General features: G+C 35.9%; 1 protein-coding gene across 1 annotated transcript; it reads left to right on the forward strand.

The window, feature by feature from the left end:
- Window positions 1-2,324: 2,324 nt before the first annotated feature.
- On the forward strand, window positions 2,325-20,126 carry LOC594187 (translocating chain-associated membrane protein 1-like 1). The gene is made up of 11 exons (XM_030973821.1): window positions 2,325-2,661; window positions 4,222-4,291; window positions 5,241-5,365; window positions 7,864-7,980; window positions 8,623-8,712; window positions 9,845-9,898; window positions 12,069-12,139; window positions 13,028-13,138; window positions 14,055-14,198; window positions 15,154-15,314; window positions 16,165-20,126. Exons 1-11 carry the CDS (start codon window positions 2,533-2,535, stop codon window positions 16,281-16,283), a joined length of 1,191 nt encoding a protein of 396 aa, XP_030829681.1. The 5' UTR covers window positions 2,325-2,532; the 3' UTR covers window positions 16,284-20,126.
- Window positions 20,127-21,465: the final 1,339 nt, after the last annotated feature.

Genomic DNA, 21,465 nt, shown 5'->3' on the forward strand with positions numbered 1-21,465 from the left:
GGGGTGCAAATAGAAATTTTTTTGAGGATCAAAAAAAAAAAAATGTGCTCACTACAAATATTGAAATCATCCCTGATAATGTTATCACAATGTACAAAATAGGGGTATATGTACCAATGTCTAAAAAAAATGTATATTTTCGCCTTGAGATTTTCCTTTGCAGGATACCTTTTTTTTTCTTCCAGAAAGTGCCCTCTTTTTAGGAGCCCCCCCCCCCCCACTTTGGAAGTCGAATGTGAACACTTTTCATCTCGCAGCTCAGTCGAACAGGATACTTTTGGGCAATGTATAGCATACATTAATAGGGGGTAGGAGGATACTTTCTAGGAGGATATATCTTGCATTGGCTTTCGGAATCACCGACCCTCTATAGATCTAAGTCGCTATTTGAAATTTGCATTCCACACAATCAAGCCTGTATCTAAATTACAAGACCAATAAAGCACGTCTTTACAGGTTGTTATACTGTCCGAGGGAGCGGACCAAAAGATGTTTAATTTTGAAATGCTGAAAATATGCATTCTAGAGTATCATGACGCGGAAAAAGCTTCGCCCTTAGTTGATTAAGAATGAACAAAACAAGCTTTAATAAAACCTGCATGGTAACCATTTTTCTTGGTGGGGTTTGTGAACATTAAACAAAATCTGCGTGCTTCTAAAAGCCCTTGTAGTTCTTTCTGAAATAGAGAGGAAGATGGAGAGGGAAACGTAGAGAGAGAGAGAGAGAGAGGGGGGGGGGGGGAGAATGAGAGAGAGAGAGAGAGAGAGAGAGAGAGAGAGAGAGAGAGAGAGGAGAGGGTGGGGCTTGCTTGAATTGTGAGTGAGCTGATGTGGTCCCGGGACTCGGATAAAAAAAATCAGTGTTTCGTTCTGACAATCCACTGCTACTACTTTATTTTCGTTAAGTTCATGATTATATTATTCGACCTTGCAATATAATTGGGGGGGGGGGCGAGGGGTACTTAAATTTGGTTTGCAGCTGCAGCGGGGTCATTGTAGGGGAAAAAGGGAAATGATTTTTTGATGAAAAAGCAGAATAATTTAAATTATATTTGCATTTACAATTATTTGTAACATAGGTCCATGGGTATCGGAGATAATTATTTTATTCTGAATTAAATAATAAACCCTGTCTAAGGCCAATAATATTATCTTAAAGTGGGGCCATTTCCCAACATAAAAATATACCCAGAAATAGCGACAAATAATTCCAGCGCACACACTAAGAAAAAATGGTGCAACTATGCACCTTTAGGGGTTCAAACCGATGCAACAATAGCAGCACCTTTAGGGGTTAAATCCTGCACCCTTTCAAAAGGTGCAATCCTGCACCCTTCAAAAGGGTGCCAGCTTGAACCTTTTGGGGGAAATGTTAGTACCCTTTATGGTTCAATCCTGCACCTTTAGGGGTGCAAACCGATGCAACAATAGCAGCACCTTTAGGGGTTAAATCCTGCACCCTTTAGGAGGGTGCCAGAATGCACCTTTTAGGAGACATGTTAGTACCCTTTATGCTCCTTTAGGGGTGCAAACCGATGCAATAGCAGCACCTTATTAAAGGGGTTCAATCCTGCACCCTTTAAAAGGTGCAATCCTGCACCCATCATCGAGGAATACTCGTGACATTTGCTCGTACACATATACATATTAAACATGCATGATGTTTCTTGGTTAGTATATTGCTAAAACGTGAATGTAATTGTAACATGATCAGACAAAATAATCTATTGGTTAATGATTGCCGAAGGAAAATACAAATCACAAAATTGATGTGCATTGTCATAATTTGCTTAACAGATCATATGATAAATGTATTTTTATGTGAACACGTGAAAAGTAATCATGAATATGCATGCAATATGCAAACTTTTATTTTGCACCTTTTGGGGTTTTTAGGGTTCATTTTTGTGGGAAGGGTGCAAAATCTTATATTGCACCCTTTTTTGAACCCCTTTTCCTTCAATAGGGTTCATTTTTATGTAAAGGGTGCAAACTCTTATTTTGCACCCTTTTTTGCACCCTTTTTTCTTAGAGTGCAGCTGAATATATTTTGAATAAAAGCTGCGCTATATAAATTCATTATTATTATTATTATTATTATTATAATCCTGTCGGAGAATTATGACGATGACAATGATGATGACGATTCTCGCAGCAGTGGAGTAATAAACAACCCATTTTGAAAACGATATAGAATCTATAACATTTTATAAGATCTGTCTTTCAGCTCCCCCCTCCCCGAAAATCTGTAACAAAAATGATTTTTCTCGCGCTTCACGAGACCCCAAGAGCTCTCCGAGACGGAAATTACTTTTCTTACACACATGGATAAAGTGTGTGTATGCCGCGATAAGTCTACGTGTAATAACTCTGGACTTCCCGGCTTGGTGCTGAGAGCTGCCCGACCGACCCCGCTAGCTAGCTTGCTAGCGCTCGGGATCGTACGTGTATATTGTACGTGTACCCTGCATCTCGCGAGCTTGCTGAACGTAGACGTGGCGTACTCCGACAACGGATTTTACAGATAAAATCATGGCGATTCGTCGACGAAACGGCAGCACTAAGAATCCTCCTATCTTCAGTCATGAGTTCATCATCCAGAATCATGCCGACATCGTTTCCTGTCTCGCAATGGTCATTCTTGTTGGCCTTATGTTTCAGGTAACTGATCGTAAAAATAACCAGCTGTCTGCAACTTGTAAGCTCACTAACTGTAACACAGTAGGCCTATTGCAATGCAATGTAATGCAATGCCAATATGCTAACAGTGTAATGACTACTAAGACTAGACAGTCAATGGTTTCGATTTTTCATTTTATGAATGATTGCTGAGAATCCTGAGATGATATACAGTTTTGAGTTTTGTCACCAGGTTTTTATTGGTAACATAGATAATTTAGTTCTGCATATACTTCAAGGCATGACTTCATAATGACCTTGTATTTGGATATTTTCAAGCCCAGAAAGGCAGAACTGCGAAGATTCTGACACTTTTTTTGGTTGAGTGATTTACTCATGACATCAATTTTCTGCTATTTGAAAATAAAATAGTTGATCAGTGTTGTTTTATAATTGTGTCAGTATCACGTCACCTTTTAATTTACCTGTTCTTACTCTTAGTCTTAGCTTGGTAATGACTTTGATTGAGTGAGCTGAGAACATGTCAGTATTGCATTGCCTATTGCCAGCATATTGATATTGCATTGAAAAATTTAATTAGAACTTTGAAGAGCTGTTAATGTTATTGTTAATGAAAATGTCTTTTCTCTTGAATTTGATAGTTTTGAACCAATACTATTTTTGCATGTTTTTGCAATGTTTTGACCCAATCAAAGATTCTGGTCAGTTGTGCCAATAATTTTGGGTGCGTGTTTAATCTATTTTTTTTATGCTGCACGTTGATTTATTGAATATTGTATTTTTTTTTTTAAGAGTCCTCAAAAAAGTACCTAAAAATGAATGCACTTCTGTGTCTTTGCAGGAAAAGCAAAAAATTATACACATTGTCATCGACTCATAAAGATATGACTGTTCATTCCTGTTGCATTATTTAGAGTAGATCAAACAGCTAGCAATAACATTTTAATTTTATACATGGAATTAAGCAATACATGCAAGATACTGAAATTTACAACACATTGAAAAGTTTAAATCTGTTTAAAAAAAAAAGTTTTAATGTGCCCATGATTTGTGTCAAGGGTCAACAAACTTTTATTGGGAGAGTTGCAGCATGCAGCATGGGTATAATGAGACACTGGGATAATACACTATATTAAGAAACTGACAAAAACTCTCATTTTAGAGGTTTAAAACAATTTTCTTAAATATTGCATGCTGTCAGATTATTTGTGAAAACTGTCACTTTTCACTCATGAATTTGGTCAAAGTAGAACGTTTAAGATAAAAATCTGTAAATTATTTACACGAGGGTCATGGGAATTAGGGGAAAATGTCACTTAAAATTGGGGTAAATGTTTTTTTCTGGCAATGACATATATAACAAAAGATCTAAGGAAAAGAAAGGCTCCCACTGCATGTCTTTCAACGGGTCTCAAATTTTTCACAATATCCTTAGAAGTTGAATTGACTCCCTTATAAAGAAGGTTTATGTATGTAGTGTTGATTTGGGTTTATTGATAAGTAAATACAATAATTGCTTTTAATTTCTTTTTTGTATGAATTTCATTCTCAGTTTTTTCTCACACTTTTATTGATATATAGGTGACCACCCCCCTGGCCTCCATGTTTGTGATTATGCAATACAACATCACCAGCAACACTACTACAGAAGGTGAATAATGTATTACATTTTGATACTTAAAGGGACTTTGTAACATTGTTCAGATGAGAGATAGTTGGCTAAGGTAGTGACTTCAATGCTAGATGTACAATTAAAGATAATCTGAAAATTTGAGTGTAAACGGACCATTATTCATGGTAAAAATTGAGAAAAACTGATCTGATCGATTCCTTATTCTCCCAACTATATTATTACAATTTAATTACATTTTAGGTGAATGGAAATCGTCACAAAGCAATGAAATGGCTCTACATTCCATTCCAGACATTTAAGTGTTGACAGATTTTTATAGCCTGTTTTATGTCTTTTTTTCATGGAAAATCAGTTGGGAAAATTGAAAAATAGTTGGGAGAATTTACTGTTAATCACTGTTAGAGGGTGTCATACATCGACTCCTTCAAAGAAAATCATAGATATCTTCGTGGTTTGAGAATTTTTTCAGGATTTTTTGCATGTCAGAGGGTTAGTACAGTAGAAGGAATATAGTAAGTAACATTTTATACAAAAACTAAGCAATTTTTTCATCAACCTTCAACCAAGTCACTTTAATATGGATAATGATACTGATATTAATGACAATAATAGTTAAATTTGTTTTAGTCTTCAAGACCTAATCTCAGCATTCACTGTAAGTGTCTTTCTTTATTGGTACAGCTATCCAATCAAAAACATTTGATGAGATTTCATTCTTTAGACATTCAGTCCAGGGTGTGAGTGTGTGTTTTATAAATTACATATTAATCTGCAAACGAAGAAGAGAAGTTATTATCTATTTTCAAATTAAAGAATTGAGTAGGAAAGAAAATAATCATCATTTGCTTTAGTTGCTACAAAAAGTATGTTAACCCTGATATTTAATTTGGTGTTAAAGTCTTGTCCTTCTCAAGAGCATGTGCTGTACAGTGTAGCTGAAACTGTTCATTTTATTTTCCATTTTCAGCCGGAGAGACTGTAGTCGAGGAAGAGACTCGCTACATGCATGGATCCAGGGACTCCTTCTGTATTGCATTCTACTTCCTGATCAGTATCGTTCTTCATGCTGTTGTTCAGGAGTACATCCTAGATGTAAGTATTGGGAGCCATTTTGAGGAGGGGGGGGGGGGGGGGCTACTATTTGCCATGGGCAACTCAACAATATTTAATTTAATTCAACATGCTAGTATGAAATATACAGTGCAGTTGTCCAAGGACTGAAAGTGCATTGTTTACACTAAGAGTGACATCAGTGTATTGCTAAAGGATGGCAGGGCAACCTGTTGTTGGTAACCCATCGCAAAATTATAGAAATTAATAGATAGAGCCTGAAGCTAACTTGCTAAGATAGGTCAAGTGCTCATCGGCAGCCAAATTAAATTTGGTCTCTCAAACTGTTTGTTTGAAGGGGCAAAATGCATGTGGTCCATATTGCTTCATGTGGACCCCTAGGAAAAAACAATTAGCCTGGAGTTTGATAATGGAGCATCTAATTAAACAAGCTCATTTGAAAATTCAACATGATGTGAGATTTATATAGGGAATATTCAAGGTTCACTTTTGAAGGTTAAATTCATTGATTTTTTTTCTATCATATAAATAGTTTTTTTTAAAGAAAGTGTTAAATATATAGATTTTCACCTATACCATTAAAGAAATAAAGGAAACTACAAAAAAAGTTTGTGCAAATATTGTGGGGCATATTGTACACAATAAACATAATTTAGATTGATGTAAATGTTAAGGATGTATGTGTGCGGCAAAACGCCAAAAATAATGTGTTTCTCGTCCGGACTTTTTATAAAAAGGAGGAGGCAGGGTATTACTAAATCACTATTTTTTCCAAGATGGCTGCCATGCTAATCATAGCCGGCTAAGCCTATTTATTCACAGATATTGTGCTGTGTGAGTATACTGATGCAATGTATGACAACAAAAATGACTTGTATCACTTTAGAAGTTACATGTATTTAAACAAAATGTATATCACAGGCTTTTTTGGGGTGGCTTTTTGTCTCTTTTTTTTTTGGGGGGGGGGGCTGCTTTTTTTCTTCAAAATAGTAGATAGTAAAAAAAAAAATGAGACAGGCAGGGGACCAAAAAACACTTTATTTTTGTCCTTATTATTATTATTACTGTTATCGAAGACAAAAACTAGAGGGAAATAAATTGTATCTCTAATAAACATTTTTGTTGAAATCTTTCCAAAAAAAAAGCTATATAATATATAGTGTGCTTTCATCTTTATTTGAAAATGTTAATGGATTCCCAGAAGAGCATAAACATTAATTGACCACTGTCTCTACATGTGTGGGTGTCACTAGGTTCTTTTATAGTAACTCCAAGCTGATTGGTACAGGTGAGCTACCTGGTTATTACTGCGGTTGTTACCCTGAGGGCTAATTACAAAAACCAGAGGACATTTGCTAAATGCTAATAATGCTAATGACTGAGTTGGCAATCCATATTCCATCTGATAAATTAATATTACTTCAATTCTCTCCCATGGCTTCTTTTAACTCTATGTTTATATAAATCATAAAATAGAAATGAGATGAAAAATTTCATAAACAATACATAATGAGATGGCTGATGGGGCGTATCTATAATACTGATATTTCTTTCATAGCAGTACAATCACTAAATGGGTTAAAAACTCATTCTGGCTTGAAGTCAGATTATATGAACATTATGCAATTGGGCTCTTAATCCATTCAACATTAGTTGCAATTCCACAAATGGTAATAATGGTAAAGGAAAGTTGTAATCTACTTCGCAATCTTTTCTCAACAGTGGTTAATGTGACTTACCCAGCTTTTACATGTAAAAGGATTGATTTCCTTGAATTGCAAAGTGCATGATTCCTAAGACAAGCTAGGAAGTATGTATGTGGTAACATGAAAGGGCAGTGTACTTCATACATGAAACATAAGTGTAGGTGACTGGCTGACTGCATGATGTACATGTACTTATGAGGTGCAGTTCTGTGTGGCATGAAAAATCATAATCAATGAAATGTACATTCTTGATATTTTCTTTTGATATTTCTTGATGATCATTTGAATTTAATTTTAAAGTGTTAATTATATTTTTAAATATCAAGCTGACCTTTAGTATGGGAGGGGGGTGGGGGGTTGTGCTAGTCTCTGTAGATAAAGGAAATTAGAATGAAGACCGTTATACTTACATGTATGTCTTTTTTATCCATGTACTGAACTGTGACATGCTGGCTGATACATACGGTACACTGGGAGGGAACTGGCAGAAGCCAACGTGGCTCTTTCTTTTGCTAGATGCTGAGAAGTAGTTGAATGATGACTCAAAATTTCAATGGTTACCTTCATACTAACAATATATCTTACTGTATATATGTATTTACTGTGAAATTGAGGCTTGACCAACACTCTATAGAACCTTTTGTGTATTTATGATTATCCTTTTACCTGAAAATTTCAAGTGACTGGTTTATTTATGTACATTTCAGCAACTTTTTTAAAATGTAGAAAATATAAGTGCCATTAAGCTGACTAGTCACCTAGGTTGTGTTTTAACCCACAAAAACTTTCATAACTTTTTTTTTTTTTCTTCAGAAACTGAACCGCAAGCTGCACCTGTCAAAGGTCAAGCATTCAAAGTTCAACGAGTCAGGTCAGCTGGTGACCTTTTACCTGTTCTCGATCTTTTGGGGCATGGACATTATGATGAAGGTGAGCTTAAAACAGTGTTGTGGTCTAGTGGATAAGTATCAGGACTGTGAACCACAAGGTACAGGGTTCAAATCCCTGCTGCAACACTGATGTCCTTGGCAAAGCATTAATCTATATTTGCCGGTTGTAGTGAGTGAGTACTTGGTAGGATTTATTCCTTAAATATACTGAATACTACAGTTGCCAAAGCTAAAGCAGAGGTAATAATATTCAAAGTGCAAGCGCATAGAGATGTTATATCATAATGCACTGTTACCACTGTACAAAAACGGCATATTTTTAGTATTTGTTTCATAGGGATAACAAAATATTTGGCCTTCACACTCACAGAGTTTGTTGTTCTCATGTAGCAGTATGCTATAAACTTGTAAAGCTAACAGGATATGATATGTATCAAAGTTCAAAGAGTACAAAATGATTGTCAGGTTCTACACTTTCTATGGAGCCTATTGTCTGTTTGTTATCATAATGAGATAATGAGATGTATGGTTCTGCTCGTACTGCATAAAGTCAATTACATAAAATTGGGGTGTATGTCACCTTTACTGTCATATTCATTGTAGAGTCATAAACCAAATTTGTGGCAATTACATAGACAGAATTCTTCATCAGTTTGTGTTCATTTTCATTGATTTATTACAGGAAGGATTCACTCAGAACTTGTCTAACTTATGGGAAGGCTACCCTCATGTTCTACTCTCTTTCAGATCCAAATTTTACTTCATCATTCAGGTTAGTAGAGCACAGCAAAGTGTATCATTTTTCGCCGAATAGGTCAAATATGTAAATCTGTGTAACAAAAATTACCCTTTTTTTTTAATCCATGGGAGATCAGATGTTGATGCGAAATCCCTAGAGACTTATATTGTAATTCTTCCTTATTTTTTATAGGTTAATTTATATCATCTCCTGCAAATTTCCCCCATCTTCATGGATCATTCAGGGCACAAAGTTCAAACTCGATACTCATGTAATGGATTACTTCATTGTAGAGAGATGAAATAAAGAGTTTTATGACTTATTAACTGAAAGATCAAAGATTTAATTTAAATGGACATCCATTTGTTTGTATTCTTGTCATGGCATTGTTCAAACACAAAGAACCATGCTTCAATATCTTTTGAATAATGGTACCTGTGGCATTACTATGAAGTATGATTTTAGTATATCAGAGGGTTACAGTTCCAAGGGCACTACAGATAAACCATGAACAAAATGTCAGGGAGCTTATAAAGCCCCTCTGCACTAGTCTGGCCAGGAGGGATTAGACCTCCATGCATCGGACAGGTCGTTATCTCATCAAATCAGCTCTCAATTAACATAAGAAAAAGAGGATCATGGGTGACCAATGGTCACTGATTAGGCATTGTTGGCTATATAGAGGGTGCACGTAGCTACAAGTAGTGCAGTCCCACTTTAGTTTAAAGATGTTGAGGTAATAAGTCCCTTTTGGAAATAGAATAAAGATTCAGTCCAAGAGGTTATGTGAAGCAGTATTATGTGGAGCAGTATTATGTGAACGATGACAATTGTAGATAATTTCTTTTTAATTACTCATCGGTAAAGATAATATGGATCAATGATTTAAGAGTTGATTGATAAGCAGCTTAAGAATATATATATTATTGAAAAGGATGATCCATTTTTCTTTCTTCGATAACCAAGCATTGATTGTCCTTCAAACTGTAATGGATGAGTGTTCTTTCCAAGTCAAATTGATAAACAAAATTCTTCTAATTTCATGTCCATAATCTCTACAGATTTTAGGGCTGTTTTACTATTTATTCTTTGAATGTAAAAGGGAATTGGTTAATTTCCATTGAAATAATCAATAAAGTTGTTATGACTTGCTATTCTCTTTCAGATTGCCTACTGGATCCATGCTTTTCCAGAATTGTATTTCCAGAAAGTTAAAAAGGTGAGTTTGGTCTTCTTGCATTGGATAGTAAAGTGATAAAAATGTCAAATGATTTTGATGATAAAATAAATTTGGTTGACATTATTCAGATGTTAAATTTGATGACGACATGTCAGTAGTTCTCTCTTTCCAAATCTGGGAGAAGTAAAATGTGCAAAAATGCACACGTGAAGACAGCTATGAAACTGCCTTGGGTTATCAGTGCCTAAATAAAGTCTAGGTCTTGTCAGGAGAGACACTTACAATTAAAATTAGATAGATAGATCAAAACCTAGTTACATTCCTTACTATATTGCCAATTAATTTGGTGAGTTATTACAACCCTGTTTACTAAATTCACTAATTCTCATTGGCTTCATACAGATACCATACGTTTCCTGTCTCATAGGCAGTTTTTTGATAATCAAACTTGACTATTAGTGCATATGTGCAGAGCTGCCAACCTCTGAAACCAAAATCAGTAATCTGAAAGCTAAAAATCAGTAATTTTGGATGGAAATCAGTAATTTCAAGCGCGGCGCTTTCAACATCAAGAAGACTGCATTTGCACGTACATTGTAGAGCTGCACACAACACCACAACACAAACTACTAGTACCATGGTAATAGCATCACTCTGAATGACAGGACTTGAAGTAAAAACAAGAACATTCTGTTTATAACATCATTTTAAGTGCTATAAAAAAAACAATGGTTATTAGAGGATTGATGTATCATTACCCTGTTTCACTTACGTGTGTATATTCACTTCAGGTTTTTACAATTGCAATTTTACTGTCAGGGAAGGCATTTTTGACAAGTTGTGAAAGGTGGTCTGCTGCTGAAAACGCGATGTTGTGCTCTATCAAAAATTGAGTAAACTTCACTTCGGCGTTCGTGACAGAATTGTCCTTTGCGACGAAAAACTGGGCGATGTCATGACTGCGGGAATTGGAACTTGCCTCCGCCGCTGCAGTCCGGTGCTTCACCGACTTCAGATGTACCTGGATATCGTTCGAACCGCCATGACCAATTCCAAAATCGGATGAGCAATGTGTACAACAGGCACTGTTTGTATTCCTTTTCGACGGAACAATGCATGACCATTTCACCTGAGAAGGTTTGCAGTTTTTTAGAACGCTTCTTCGATGAAGTTGAAGTCATTTTTCTCCGTCGGTTACTCGAAGTTTGACGCGACCACGGCCGACCTGCTGCACATGCGGTAGTGTAACACTCGGCCAATGCATATTTCGCCCAGATAAATATCGTGCCACTTGTTTCAGCACATCCACCATGCATGCGCTTTCGTATCGGTCAAAACTTTGTGTGTCAGCTCATTCAAAATTTATTCGTGTATCATATTTTGTTATCAACAATGAAAAGGGGTATATGAATAAAATGAAATGAATAAACATGATCCAACAAATAATGTGAAATAAAACACAATGACAATAATTGTTGAATATAAATTCAAGTTTAATCAAGGAAGTACATTCATTTTCCTTATGACAATTATCATCATCATCATCATCATCATCATCATCATCATCTTCATCATTAGTCGAGTCGTACTTTTATTATCATAACAATGAGAACCCATCACTAAGGGGAAAAAAATTGTAGACCTGCTATAAACTACACATGGACATGGTACCGTACGGGTTGGTTTGCAAGGTGGCTAAATGGACTTGGGACGAGTTTGCCGTCTCCCCGATATATATTGCATGCTGAAAGCTAGCACACGCAGCCCATATAGGCAGGGCGGTGTGCATATCTTTCGATGGTAGCTACATGTGTGTGCAGTGGTCGTGGCTGAGGCGCGGATGATATTTCCGTGCGCTCAAAAGTTAACCACCGGGCCGAGGCCCGGGAAGTATCGCGATCATTACCGCTAAAACACTCGCATATGCATAATGCATGTGTTAATACATAGGCATGTCCAGAAATCGGGGAATCCGTAATTTTTGAAGGGGTTTCCGTGCTTCCGTAATTGCCGTTGATTTCCGTACCAATTACGGAAAATCCGTACTAGTTGGCAGCTCTGTATGTGTTTGCTTGAGCTAGGAAATCCTATACTCACTTGTAGTTGAGAGTACATGTAGTTTCTCAGTTGATTTACTTATCCCTCGGCTATTTTATTTTGTACTCTACGAACAACTAATATCAATCTATATCTGTTTGTGTAATTACAGGAAGAAATTGGTCCCAGGATCCAATACGCCGCCTTCTATTTATTCTTTGTGGTTTCTGCCTACCTTCTAAAGTAAGTATTACAGATTCTTTTCCTGTACTTGAATTAGTCATAAATCAACCAATAAGCACTGTAGAAAGTCACAAGAGAAAAAGTAACCCCTTAGGAAGTCTTATGCAATTGTGCGATAACAAGATTCAAGTAGAATAATTGTTTAGTGTGAAAGAAAAAGTAATTTTCCATTTTCGAAACCCTATATGAAATACAATTGTCTGCTTCATGACAGAGATTCATTTTGAAAGGAAGATTTCACTGTAATTGCGGGAGTATAAAAAGGGCATATCCAAATCAGTCTTTTCCCAAGGGAGATTTGAGTTGGTCTAGTGGTACAGTCAGTTCCCTCTTTTTGCCTACAAACTGATTCAGGTCGCACACAGGTTCGAAACTCTTTCAGATGGTGGCGTTAAAGATTGGCTTCCAGACGTAAATACACGTCTGTCAAAACCCACTCCAGCAAAGCATAGAGAGTCAATGCTAATGCGTATTGACCTCTAGCACTGCACTACGTGTTAATATGCAGCATTTGCACACATGTATAGTCATTACACTTATTATACACAAATGCACACCATCCTGCCGATCGGCAAGTATGACAGTAGACTTACAATTTGAATTTTTAAATTATTCTTTCTATTATCGGTAAGTTAAACAAATTGTATTTTACTGCTATTTAGGTGTCATTAATTGTCACTAAAGTATTGATTTTGAGTAAAATCAGTTGAATTTGGTACAGTAGTGTGTAAAATGTTGAGAATCAATAGCACAGCTTGTAATACACAGCCAGGATAGTATAAATGCAGCTATGTGTGGTCAAAACCCAATTACACACACACAACCACTCACCAACTGGCACTTCTCTTGTACCATATGTTCTTTTTATGTTTGTTTTTTCATCATTAGTTTGACGAGGCTTGGGATGATGTGCATTGTGATACATTACATAGCAGAGCTGACTTTCCATGTTGCCAGACTTTTGTACTTCAGTGAAAAAACAGAACTATCAGCACCTTGGTAAGTGTTTATTGATATACAGTTGACAACTTAATTATTCATACCCCTTGTAAATTTGATGTTTGCTCTGGTTCATAATGTTATGAACTAGAGCAAAATAACACTAAGTTCCTATAGGAACTCTATTTATTCAGATTGTCATATCTCAGCCAATACTCAATATATTAAATTGATTTTCAACATTTGGACATTATTTTTTATGCTATTTCGGAAAGTGAAGTGAAAATTGAGAAATTCTAAAAATAGACTTTTGATGACGTCACACTTCACCACTCACAGCTTTGGCCACTACAACAGGTATGAGTGTATATCACTTGCATGTATGAGTAAGATACAGATCACCCCTATGAATTATGGCCCTGCAGTGACTTTACCCATGCCCACTGCCAAAGTGCTTGCCAAGAAAGATTAGAAAGTGAGGTTTCTGTGCTTGCTTGTATGATGCTCCATACACAGTGGGAGATTTGACTGGAAGTATCTTTTAAGCATGTTCTATTATTGTCTTCCCCATGCACTCTTTATTTACCCCTGTCTGTCCATCGTTCATTTCCTCTTTCTATCTCTTATTCACACCTTTGTGCATTTCCTGATGTCACTTATTTCCCTTCCTCCTGCCCCCCACCCCTTTCCCCCCTCCCCCTGTGGTACAGTGACACAAATCTCAGCTGCACATACTGTATAATTGCAGCATAGTACAGTCAAACTTGTCTATAGGGACTGCTCAAGGGAAACACAAAAATATGTAGACAGATAGTCTTTGTAGAAAGGTTCTTTTGTACATGTTTCAATTAGTAACCATTTTCAAGGGAAACCAAAATGTGGTCTTTGTAGACAGGTGGTCACTAAAGCAGGTTTGACTGTATCTCCAGCTTCTCCGCCATCTGATTCAATGATCCATTCTCTTGTCTTTTCACAGCTTCACATTATGGGCCATACTGTTCCTTCTGGTTCGACTCATGACTATCTCACTCACGACACTCACAGTGTGGTTTGGATTAGGCAAGGTAGAAACCCAGGGCCTTGATATCTCTAATGGAAACTTCAATTCTCCTTTTTCAAGGTGAGTCATTGTGAGCATGTCCGATGATGATGATGATGATGAGGATGAGGATGATGGTGGTGAGGTTCTATGATAATGATGATAATGATGATGATGATAACAAAGATGATAAGGCTGGTGATGAGGATGAGGGTGGTGATGAGGATGAGGGTGAAGATAATAATGATGATGATGAAGATGATGATAATGGGGACGACGATGATGATGATGACAAAGATGATGTTGGTGATTGGGACGATGGTAACGATGACAGATGATGGTGATGATGATGATGATGATGATGATGATGATGATGATGATGATGTTGATGATGATGATAATGATAATGATAATGATGGTGATGAGGATGAGGATGATGATGATGGTGATGATGATGATGATGATGGTGATAATGATGATGATGATGATGATGATGATGATGATGATGATGATGATGATGATGATAATGATAATGATAATGATGGTGATGAGGATGAGGATGATGGTGATGAGGTTCCATGATAATGATAATGACGAAGATGATGTTGGTGATGATGATGATGATGATGATGACAGAGATGATGGTGATGATGATGATGATGATGATGATGATGATGGTGATTACAGTGATGATAATGATGCAGAGGACCATGGTGATAGGAAAGATGATGATGAAGGGGCTGGTGATTTGGGCTGATGTTGGTGATGATAAAGATGATGAGGATAATGGTGAAAACATGAAGGTGATTTTGGTGTAATGAATTTATTGACAAAGCAGGAGCAACTACCAGTGACCAGACCATCTCTCTCAACTACCTATGAAGTTACCAGGCTCGTTTTTTGGCATTTTTATTGAGTATTCAGGCTTGAAATCCTGGCAGAAACACTATTGCGATACAACACAACATCAATATGATATTTAGCCTGTTATCTCAGAGCTTTGATTGATTTGTTTTTCTTTAATTTCTTGAATTAGACTGACCATCTTGACAGCAGTGTGCCTTTTCCAGGCGTGGCTAATCTTCAACTTCCTCATGTTCCAGCTGCGCAGACGTCGTGAAGCCCAGCTGGCCACCGCAAAGCCCCAGCGCAAGATGGCTCCTACTAAGACAAAGGAGAAGAAGAAGAAAGAAGAGGGTAAGTTATGAGCCCATCCTCTATATGTCTTAAAGCCCCACTGCACTACTTAAAGCTACTTGCGCCCTCTATATAGCAAACAATGCCGAAGCGGTCCCCCATGGTCCCCTTTTTCTGATGTTAATTGAGGGCTGAGTTGATGAGATAACCACCTGTCCCGTGACCTTGCTGGGTGGTCTAATCCCTCCTGGCAAACTAGTACAGATAAGCTTTAACTCCAGATCAAAACAGCTTAAAATTAATTAAACAATAAACAAAACAAAAAGAAGAGGGTGCAGCATAGAATGTTACAGACTATTACAGGTTTGTTTTTTCTTTTCCAAAAGACTTAAAAAATCAGCCTCCCCATTTAATGCCTTCCTCTTTAAAATTGGCAACAACTATTTTGTTCTCCTTCTTTGTTGCATTCTGTGTTGGAAAAGAAGCTGTAAGAACAGATTTTATGTGACTGTATTTGAAGTTTCGATACTTTTGTTTGTTTGTGTGTTTGCAGAGTATGAGAATGAAATAGTACATATTCACAAAATTCTTTTGTAATGATGAAATGATCATTTTCTTGATTGAAAACAGGGTAAATATATTATTAGATATAATTAGCCAACTTTCACCTTCTTCTTCAATTATCCTTACAGGCCATTTGAAAGTTTCAAAATGTATAGCTTTCCTTAAAGGTTTAGTAAATTTATACATATGCATGCAGGAACTCCACATTAAAACTAGGGGGAAGTATACTGATAGACAACGTGCATGTCATTGGATACCCCCCTCGATGTAATGATAGCTTCATTTTCAAATTTGAATTAACGTGCTCATAATTTGTCAATCATCTTTCCCTTTCCTTCTTTTACAGTGCGAGCAATCGAAGGAGGTGAGCAACCTGATGCCCTCACAGCTTCCCCTGTTGCGTCTGACTCCCCCCACTCAGAAAATGGAAGTGTCCGGGCAAGGACCAAGCCTAAGAAGAAATAAGTCCTCTTCTTCTTCAGCCCATTGGGTGATTGCCTAGCAACAGTTTCCATCAATTCAGCCTTGCTTATCATCTTCATGTTCATGCAGCCTTCCAAATCGTGTGAGCGTCAGTTCAAGAAAAAAGTGTGGGAGGAGTGGGAGAAAAAGAAAGATTTAATTAACCATTTTCCATTCTTTGTCATTGGTCTTTTACCGTCATCTTATAACACATCTTTTCAAGTGTTCTCCATTTATCATTCTCAAAATCCTTCTAGTTCTTGATATAGTTATCTTTCGAGTAGTTTCCATAGTGTTATCATTCAACTCTGCACTTAAAGAGCTTTTTTGTAACTCTTTCATTTAGTAGGCTTGTTGTTTTTAAATTAATCACATTTCCTTCATTTCTCAATATTTACAATTTACGTTTTTTCATCCTTCCTGACTTTTGAGCACAAAAAGAGGCCTTGGCCACCTGATATTACATTTCATTTTGTTTTTCAATGCTTTTTTTTAATAGAATTATAAAAAAATACTTGATTTAACTTAACCATTTCAAGTTTGGTTTTGCAATGTTAAAGTTAAACATATTAATGTTGATTTTATTATTTGATGAAGTGCTGAAAGAGCAAACATTATTTTCTAGGGATTTTGTTTTTATTGTGCAGAAACCATATTCCCACTGAAAAGTTATAAGAAATTATTTTATTTACATCCTCTCTTCAAATTAATCATTTCAAATTTTGTTTTACATTTTCGTTCTTTTCTCCTATTTATGCATATAGTCAGTGTTATCTATGGCAAGAAAAAGATTGCAAATAGAGGGATACATCTGGCCAAAATGGAATTTATTTTTATTTACAAAAACAAGAGTAAAAGATGGAGATAGATTTCATGTATTTTTCAGTGTTGAAGTTATGTCTAAAATTTGTTTTCAAGTTTGCGTATAAAGATGATATGCATGTAGATATTTCAGCATTTAATGTAATACACTCATATATCATAGATGTAGACCAGGCCTGATGTAGACATTCCTTTTTTCTGTCATTATAGTATTATGGGTCGTATTGGAAATATGACATCATTTGCATGCTTCACATTAATTTGAATAATTAAATATGCATGTTGTATAAAAATTTAGTCTCTTACATTAATTTACAGTAACATGTAATTTGAGTAGAGTTTGTAAACGTAGTGCACCTGTATTATTACTGAAACTCTGATATATTGTCAAAGAGAGAGTTACGTTCATGCATACTTACAGGTTCTCACCATTACATAACACACTCCCACATGTGTGCAACTCAAGAAAGTAAAATGTGAAAGGTAGATACCCGCAGTCTGGGGTTTACAAGAGCAATAGATATTTCAGTGCCTACCTTCACTGTTTAAGAAAGCTTAGTCCTCCTAAACTGTTACCATAGGGTACTGCACTGGGAATTCATTCAATTTCATCAATCATGAATAATTTCTGCAGAGAACCTTAAGTTTGTAAGTTGTATAACTGAATATTCCCTTGTCATAACTAGAAAAATAGATAAAAACAGAAAGAAAATGATTTCATACTCCTCTACCTAACCACTGTATATTCTGCCTGTGGTATTTAATGTCGGTGAACCACGCAGTCACTATAAAAGTTCCACATATTCATGTACATTAAAGAAGTCTCTTATAGTCTACTAAGTAGACTATTAAATATTTGTTGTCAAGTTTTCTTGCCTGGTTGATATGTTGAATTGCAGATACCACTAAAAACTGGATAATTATGATCTTTACCATGTTTTTTTGATTTAGAAAAGTGAAAATAATATAATCAGATAGGAATGAAAGACCAGTTACGTAGGTGGAGGATTTTTTTAATTTTATGAGTAAGTATGAACATAGTTAAAAAAGAACCCACTTCTGACATAATTTGATATACCGGTATGTATTATACATAATGTTGTCCTAATCCCAGTGGAAACATCAGTTATTTATTTCTGATTGCAAAGTGTGCTAAATTTTGAGACGTAACAACTCCTTGGCTTCGACTACCCTTATTATATGACTTTGAATAGTTGCATTCACTTCACCACAATCTTATCGATGGGCTAAGCAGTTTACTCTGTAAATTGTTAAAAAAATGTTCAGAATTTTTACCAAACCTAAGCTCCCACAGTTAAGCTGATAGTTGTAAGGGTCCTAATACTTTAAAGGAATGGAGTTTTCCTTTGTCATGTAGGGATGTTGTCACAGACACTCACCTGGTCAAGAACATGATATAGTTACCAAAGATAGATTTCAAATGTTTAGACCGACTGGTAACTCCATACATTTGATGGTATCATTGTAAGTCTTTTCATTTTGTTTCGTTTCGTTCAGCCCAAGATCTTACTTTTGTGTTTACAAATATAGTGCTGATATTTAAGTTACATGTTCTTAGTACATTGTACATGTAGTGAACAGTGAAATAGAATTACAATGTATTTCATGTAAAATATAAATGGACCAAATATTGACCCTTGTGGGAAGCCATGAATTTAGTCGTGGTCAGGTCATGTGTGCAAATGGTTTGCAAATATTATTGAAAAACGAATGTAGGAGAATGACTAGACTAAGATTTTGTTTTATTGAAAATTGTATTTATTTGAAAATCATATGAAGCCTAGGTTGCTTTCATTGAAGCTAGTAAATTAATCAAATTTATTCATATAGAATGCATATCGTGTTAATATAGAGAGTTAAATTTTGCATCAGACTTAGATTTGTTTATCAAGACAGGCTTTTTTAGAGGTCAGGAATTATTTAGCACTTACCAAGTGCTAAGGTTGAGTTGATAATATGCAAAATGACTACTAACTACTGCACATAACAATTTTAACCGCTGCATGTGAATGATTTTGATGCTGTCTCATACACATATTGTAATGTAAAGTTCTTATTTTGTCTTTTACCTTTTCTTCAGAATTTTTATCATTCTTCAACACATCTTGTTTTTTGCTGATATAGCGTATACTGGTACTGGTATGTTAATCATTAACATTGAAATCGGGTTTAATCAAAGTTTCCTGTAAACTTGTTTTTTTCTGTTGTATTTTCCCCCTCATCAATGCAACTCTGGTAACTGTTTCTTGAGTTGATATCAGTTATGCATGCCTAACATTGATACTTATGCATTGATCAGTGAATTAAAGAAAATGATTGAGATATTTCTTTTGGTTAGATTTGTATTGATATTAATCCCTTGCTTACAGGAACCAAGTGGTCCCTGTATGAAGCTTATGGGAGTGAGATTCAGTTGTCAACTGGTGAATCAGAGCCTTGTTCCCATTTGCCGCAGTAATTGCCACTCCAAAAAAGAAGAATCGTGTTCGAATAGCAAATTTGGGTAAAAACTAGAGGCTGGGTGAAACAAAGGCCCTTAAGCATACCGTACTCTGTTTTGCAGGTTTCTTATGTGCTTCACTTTTAAGTGATTTTATTTTGTTTCAGCCGTTTTCTTTAAGTGGTTTACTGAGTCACGTCTGAACAAGGCTTGGAGGAGATGCAGGCATGGTCAGGTGATAGTATGAGACAAAAGAAATTTAATTAAAGATCTAGTTTTGATAAAGAATGTATTTGTAGAAAAGAGTCACAAAGCTAATTTCGGTTGTACTGTTTATTAGGGATTGTTGGTATATTAATTTGTATGTAGATATGCATGTGGTTTAAAAAGTATTATGTAATTGATGTTCTCCAAGGAATGCATTTTCCTTTCTGTTTTGTCTATAGTTCATGAGTATTACTATGAACGTTCATGGTTACATGTATCAAAACAATTCTTTTTCTCCAGCCTATGTATTTTCTTTGACTTTTGCTTCTAAATAAAAGTAAACACTTTAAAGTTCACTTGCACGTTGTGTGTTAATGTGGTCAGGATTGCGTTTTGTTATTATGTCAAGGATATCTGTTCCCCCTGCTGATGTGAATTGTGAAGGAAGTAAGGTACGAGAGAAGGTACGAGAGAAGGTACTTAAAAGAAGTCAATGGTAATCCTGCAAACTAAATGAACAACTAACATAATAATACATATACAACTAAATTATTCATATCCCTTGTAAATTTTTTGTTGTTGTAATTCAAGAATGAAAGGTGTACTGGGGAATTATGGCCTTTGTTGAATACTTTTAGATGTATGCTTTATGTCACATTCACAAGAAACGTATGTCTGGACAAATCAATTTGTCCCTTACGGTACTTCTCTCTCTCTCTGTAAGTGCCATATCGATTGACTTTGGCGATCATGCTGTTCCACAACAACCCTCGGTTCCTAGCCTTCTCTATTAGCATCACTCCCAGTTCTTTCACTCCTCTCTCATCCAACAATTTCTGCAGACTGTCCATCACTTACTTACAAAACTTGGTAAGGGAATGAATAATTTAGTTGTGAACTGTATATGGTAATTGTCATAGATATTTGATATGAAACTATTCATAGAACAAGAGATACACAAACCTATCATTCACAACAGGGTTATTGCTCTTTGGGCTCTTAGCACATGCATATGGGCTTACTTCGAATCATTGGGTCGGGTTGGGTGGTCATGTTTTGTGAAAACATGCCCCTTTTTTTTTACTCAAATTGTCAGTTTGAATTAATTCTAGTTGAGGTAAGAAACAATAAATGGGACCACCATCAACAAATTCTCAAATGCATAACACAAAAAAGAAGTTAATTTGATAAAAAAACTTTATTAAATGAATTTTCATACACATCTATGCATAATTATGCACACATACATGGACATACACAAGGTGAATACAAATGCAAATACAAAATTGACCTTCATATCAAATGTGGTACTCATTGATGGTAAATAACACTGGAATTAAATGGGAAAATGAGAAGGATCAAAAACACATTTCCTGAAGATTTTGATTCTTCTTTAATGCTTTCAAGTCATACCTGATTCTGTTAGGGCTATTGGAAGACTATAGGCTGAACTGAACTTGAAACGAATTAATTATTTATCATTAAGGTATTTAGCAGCCCCCTCCCTCAAAGACTTTGGTAAACATATACTACAGTAGTTTGTATTTGAACTCTTTACTAAGACTGAGGTTAGGTTTCATAAGTCTTAAGGTAGCTTGGCGAAATGGAGTGGCACGAAAAGACGAGTCCGGGACCCGTTTCACAAAGCCTTTTTTCAATGAAAAATCAGTCATAAATATGCTGATGACCAATCAG

Source organism: Strongylocentrotus purpuratus, unplaced genomic scaffold (genome assembly GCF_000002235.5).
Source record: "Strongylocentrotus purpuratus isolate Spur 01 unplaced genomic scaffold, Spur_5.0 spur5_scaffold_7, whole genome shotgun sequence".
NCBI classification, from domain to species: domain Eukaryota; kingdom Metazoa; phylum Echinodermata; class Echinoidea; order Camarodonta; family Strongylocentrotidae; genus Strongylocentrotus; species Strongylocentrotus purpuratus.